The following is a 5,371-nucleotide window of genomic DNA, read 5'->3' as shown; positions in this document are numbered from 1 at the left end:
TGCTCGATTTTCAGTGTAGTGAGGATTAGTTTGGTGGCAAACATTAGTACTCCCTCCGTTCCAAAATAGATGACTCAACTTTGTACTAACTTTAGTACAAAGTTAGTATTAAGTTGGGTCATCTATTTTGGAACGGAGGGAGTATATCTCAGGAAACAAAGAACATTAAGCATCTACAGATTAATATGAGGCATTTACATACTAATATGCCAATGAGCTGTGTGTCTACGTACTTCATTCAGAGTAGGTGCAGAAAAGAGGGCAAGGACTGAATTCGATATCCCAAAGTAACTGAACTTGATTACTAATTTGGTGTGGATTATTTTCACGCATCGACAGCCGAATTCGTCTTTGTGTAGTTGTTCTTGATAGCACTTGGTTTCTGCAGCAGCTCTGTCTGTCTGTCCCTTGTTCAATCTGCTCATACATGCAGCAGCGCAAGCACACAACGAACACAAGAGCAACAAGGGACAGGACATGTACACCGGTTGGTTTGTTTCTAAATAACGAGGAACCGACCAATCCGTTTCTAACTACCTACAGATGCAGGACTAGAGTCCATCGTCTGAATGAAACCAACAGGAAGTAACTTGATCGAAATGACAGGAACCTAGCATGCAGAATATAACAAGAATACTAGTAGCTGCCAACACCACAAGATTGTATATCCACTCAATCAGACTCTTTGTCACAATGGCAAATTACCATATAATTAACAAAAACATTTCTTGTTTCATCAACCAAACATAAACCAAGCTCAGTTTATGGTTCATATAAATCACACGCAGCACACACCACACTAGGTTGCACGGCTGGGCACAAACAGCCCTTTTATTACAAGCCAACCATCTTGATAGTGCAGGCCACACCAAGCTGGAGCTGGACAAACCAAGCAAGCAATCCAATGTTGCTTGCTTCACACATCAATCCAATCCAATCCAATCCAACCATGCATACCCACATCAGGTATATGTAGCTTCGTAAAGAAAGCACACCACTCATTTATTCCTCCATGCGCAAGCACGTAGCAGCACCTCGCTACGCTACAGATGGAGCTTGTAACAAACACACTTAAATTGCAAAACACACATAAGCAATGGGAAACAAGCACCTCAAAGATCGAGCTGCGAATGAGAACACAAATTGTTTGTAACACCGATGAACTGATGCATGATCCATGTAAGCCATCGACCTCCCTTTTGCATGATCCAGACTACCTAGGAAACAGAGAATGGAAATGGAAAACATTAGCCACATAGTACATCGATGACACTTGCTCAATCTACCTACACAAGGAACAAACAAAATCCATGTCGAGGGTACCTTAGAACGGAGACCCTCGGGAGTGTCTTCTTGTAGTAAGCCGAGTGGCGTGTCTCGAAGAGCGATGGATCATGGTTGGCCTCGGGGCCATCCCACTCGAGCCTGTCCCACCAGTCCTTCTCGCAGTCCACCACCGGCTTGGGGCCTTGGCGCGACACAGCTGGTAGCCGCCTCAGGGCCCAACAGTCCCTCAGGCTGATCGTCTCCAACATCGGTGCAGTTAGTTTGACCTCGCATATCTGCTCTAGCTTGTGGAGATGGTATAGCTTGATGTGCTTCAGCTTCTCGAATGTTACACCAGATGCTATCTTTTGAGCGTCTGAGTTGTTGTCGTTCAGTGGGAAAATGTGCTGGAGATTGCGACAGTATGCAATCTGAATGGTCTCCAAGTCTCGCAATGTGAAAGAAATGGGGAGGATGAACACTAGCCTGGGGCAGTTGTGCAAGTATATGTGTTGTAGGTTTTGAAAGTTGTATCTGTGGTATCCATTGCATCTAGCCCATACACAATAGGCCATCAGGAGATCAGATGCAGAAAATATCCTTATTGAACCAAAGCTCGAATGTTTTGTCCAGCTCGGGAAGAGAGAATGCAGCTTGGAGCACCTCTCAACATGGCACCATTCTAGATATTCCCAAAATGTTGATGCCCCCGGAAAGATAGTTGTGATGGAGTTGTTGTCATGCACATGCAGTGATTTAACTTTAAACTCCGTGAAATGTTTGAAATCTATGTTCTCACCCATACTCTCTAAATGGTGGCTTCCTTCACCAATCTCAATATGCACACCCAATGGATAAAGTTGTCGGTGGTCCCACACTAAGGAAGAGCACATGACAATATCCTTGTTAAGGACAATATCGATGTATGATAAGGGCCCTGTTAGAACCAAACCCTCTTGGCTAGGACCAATGTCCTCGATACTTTTTGTGATATTGCCTTGGCTATGGGCTGTAGAAGAGATATGGAGGTGCACCTTGGAACCATAACTAGCATGATGGAGTCCCTTTATTACAGACCAAACAAATCTTCCATCTGTAAAAACCATAATTGCCTCAATGCCATATGACCTCTTTTCTCCACAGTTTACCATTGATCTAGTCTTCCCCCGGGTTTCTACATGTAGAACTTTCAATGATGGGTTTCTTCCATCCCAGAGTAGACTGCGGAGTTGCTCACAACCCAGTAGAAATAGCCTCTTGAGCCATGGGACATCCATTGCACCGAGGTCAAGTGTTTTAATGGCTGTGCCAGAGAGGTCCAACTCCTCAAGATTGGGTAATGCATGCAAGAACATGTTGCACAATCGAGCACAACCCTTTAGGGAGATCCTTCTCACCCTGGCTTCTTTAACTAAAGCAGTGCGAGATTTGGGGCGTTGTTCCTTTTTTGGAAGATGTATTGGATGTATCCACTTCTCTGTCAGGCCATAACCATCAAAGCTAAAACTCTCGAGCAGTGGAGGGGCTCCCTCGAGTGCAACATGCTCCAAGCTGGAACAACCATCAACAATAAGCATCTTCAAATTCCCCGCTGAGGACATTGCAGGCAATGATTCCATATGAATGTTACCCGACAAGTCAAGGAGCTCTAGATTCATCATATCCACAAAAGAGCAGGTGTCCATTGTGATCACATCTAAGGATTCAGTTACCCGAAGCTTGTGAAGGTCCTGTAGCTTTTTCCATGCATAACTTAAAGATCTCCATGAGACACCCTTGGTATTTACCTCCTTGAGATATTTCATTGTCTCTACCATCTCTGCCAGAAAGACAAAATCTGTGAAGCGTATGTCGAGCACTAACAGGTTTGGAAAACATGGCCCTGCACCTTGCTCTTCCCCTGTGTTTGTGCAATGGTCAAGCCAAAGGAATCTTAGGTTGTGGCAGAACCGGAAAGGAGGGGATGCAAAATCAAAGCTGCACTTGCATAGTTTTAGCACCCGGAGGTTGCTGGCAAGTCGAAACATATCATTTGGTGTTTGCAGATGACCATCTCCCCCGAATGTCAGGAAATAGGATGATACATTGCTAGTAAGAGTTGAGATATCTTGTGCTTCTAGTTGGTTGGAGGAGATTGAAATCCAGCGTTCATATCGTTCTCTCTTTCCATTAAATTCCTGAAACCATAATAAATAGGACTTATTACACACCATTTGTATCACTCCATGCAATGCGCTGCCAACTTCGGATGCTCTGTCCCCTTGAAGGATGCCATCACATATCCAGTAGTTGCAAGCATGAGCATCCCAATCATAGTCAACATTGCTAGACTCTCCATGTAGTTGATCTACGAGGAACAACGAGTACAAGAAGCAATCCAAAACTATAGCTGGGTTGATGTCATCCATGCCGGTGTAGCCAATCACTTCAACGGCTTCTTCGTGCAATGAACGATGCGTCAGTTCTTTGCTATCTTCAATGGTAAGAAAATGAATTATGTTAAAACTGGCAGAACTGGACTTTAACTTCTCTTTTCTCTCCGATAATTGAAATCTTCCAGAACTGGTCCATAATAGTTTTCCTAAGGCATAGGGTCCAAAATCAGGATCAGGAATTCCAAACTCTGCCAGATCAATGTCTTCTTCTCCCCCATAATGAAAAATCATCAGAAATCTTTCATTTCTTAGAGATGCATGGATCTCACTTGCGATGCTTGGTATCTCGACTCTAGACGTGGTGTCTATCCCTCTAAAATCATCATCCTCATCCTGCTTATCAAACACGGGCATTAAATGGCCAAGGTTTAACTCCTCAGCGACAGCCCTCTGCATAGCTCTTCTATTTTTCCACAGAGAGCAGTCTACATGGATAATTCTTCCGAAATGCTCTCTTGTGTCAGGATCACTTCTTCCAGATTTTAAGAGTTCGGCTATGGCTCTAAGAACAGCAGAGGCTCCAATACCTCGGCCATTCCAGCCACCAAATAAGAATGATTTAGCTCTGTATTTTGACTCTAATTCCTGTAGACGACCAAGCAGCCTTATGGGGACGTCATCAAAACCGCCTACATACTGTGGTAACGAACAATTGTTAGATATGACTTATGCGGTACATATATCGACATTAATAAATCGGGACGATAAATCTTGCAATGTTAATTACAAGGTCAGTCAAGTACACAAAATAACCGATTCGTATATCCTTGCTTAGTATGTTGTGGGTTGCTGGAGAGTGTGTTTTGTGTAGCTTAGAAAAAGAAAAAGAAAAACGGGTGCACTTTTGTAATGCTAGATGTTAGATGTCTGAGAATTGCCTTGTGCACATGCTAGCAAAACCAAGTTTTGAAGAAGCGACAACTCCCATATTACGAATTTAGCAAGGGAAGAGGGAGAGAGGGGGGGGGGGGGGGGGGGGGGGGGGGGGGGGGGGGGGGGTACTAACCAATAGATAGTCAGTAGGATCCATTTTGAGCTTCTCCAAAAAAAAGTAGTGAGTACTACTAGTGCCAGCAGCAGAAGAAAACCATGACGGGTATATGTCTTTTTTTTGCGGGTAATGTATATATATATATATATGTCTAACCCATCGCCTGCTGATTAATACTCCGCACCGCACAAATGCTGCCGATCTGACACCACAAAAATAGAAGCAGCTCCATTACATTTTCATGCCTATGTGCATAGAGATATATGTCAGATGAAGAGATGTGTCAGTCACCTGATTTATCCCCTTGCTCGGTCGAAATCGAAGAGGATTTCACTCACGCCGGTGGTAGCAGATCGAGAGCTCAAGTCTCAGGAAATGAATCCGATGTTATGGTAGATGGATAGATGGGTGCAATGGGCAGTGGTGCTGAGAGCCGAGAGCGAGCTGCGGCATTGCTTTCTCTCCCCAAAGCAAACCATCCCTCCATGGTTCCTTGCTTGCACATTACCGATGCACTTTATCAGCTTTTTCTTTATTCCTTCTTCTTTGCTTCTTTTGCTTTGCTTTAGTATACACAAATGCAAAAGGCCGGGTAGTAGTAACTTGTAAAATATTGCTCTGCTTCCTTGTGGAGGCAGAAAGGATTAATTTAATCACAGGTGAAAACACAAGTTACTGC

General features: G+C 43.9%; 1 protein-coding gene across 1 annotated transcript; it reads right to left on the bottom strand.

Annotated features, from left to right (window-relative positions):
- Nucleotides 1–660: 660 nt before the first annotated feature.
- On the bottom strand, nucleotides 661–5,152 carry LOC125525101. Its single transcript, XM_048690129.1, has 4 exons — nucleotides 4,984–5,152; nucleotides 4,708–4,894; nucleotides 1,324–4,337; nucleotides 661–1,217 (listed from the first exon to the last, which is right to left on the bottom strand). Exons 2-4 carry the CDS (start codon nucleotides 4,729–4,731, stop codon nucleotides 1,214–1,216), a joined length of 3,042 nt encoding a protein of 1,013 aa, XP_048546086.1. The 5' UTR covers nucleotides 4,732–4,894; nucleotides 4,984–5,152; the 3' UTR covers nucleotides 661–1,213.
- Nucleotides 5,153–5,371: the final 219 nt, after the last annotated feature.

Source organism: Triticum urartu, chromosome 7 (genome assembly GCF_003073215.2).
Source record: "Triticum urartu cultivar G1812 chromosome 7, Tu2.1, whole genome shotgun sequence".
Classification (NCBI taxonomy): domain Eukaryota; kingdom Viridiplantae; phylum Streptophyta; class Magnoliopsida; order Poales; family Poaceae; genus Triticum; species Triticum urartu.
The sequence above is the reverse complement of the archived record's forward strand: the minus strand, read 5'-3'. Positions and strand labels throughout refer to the sequence as shown.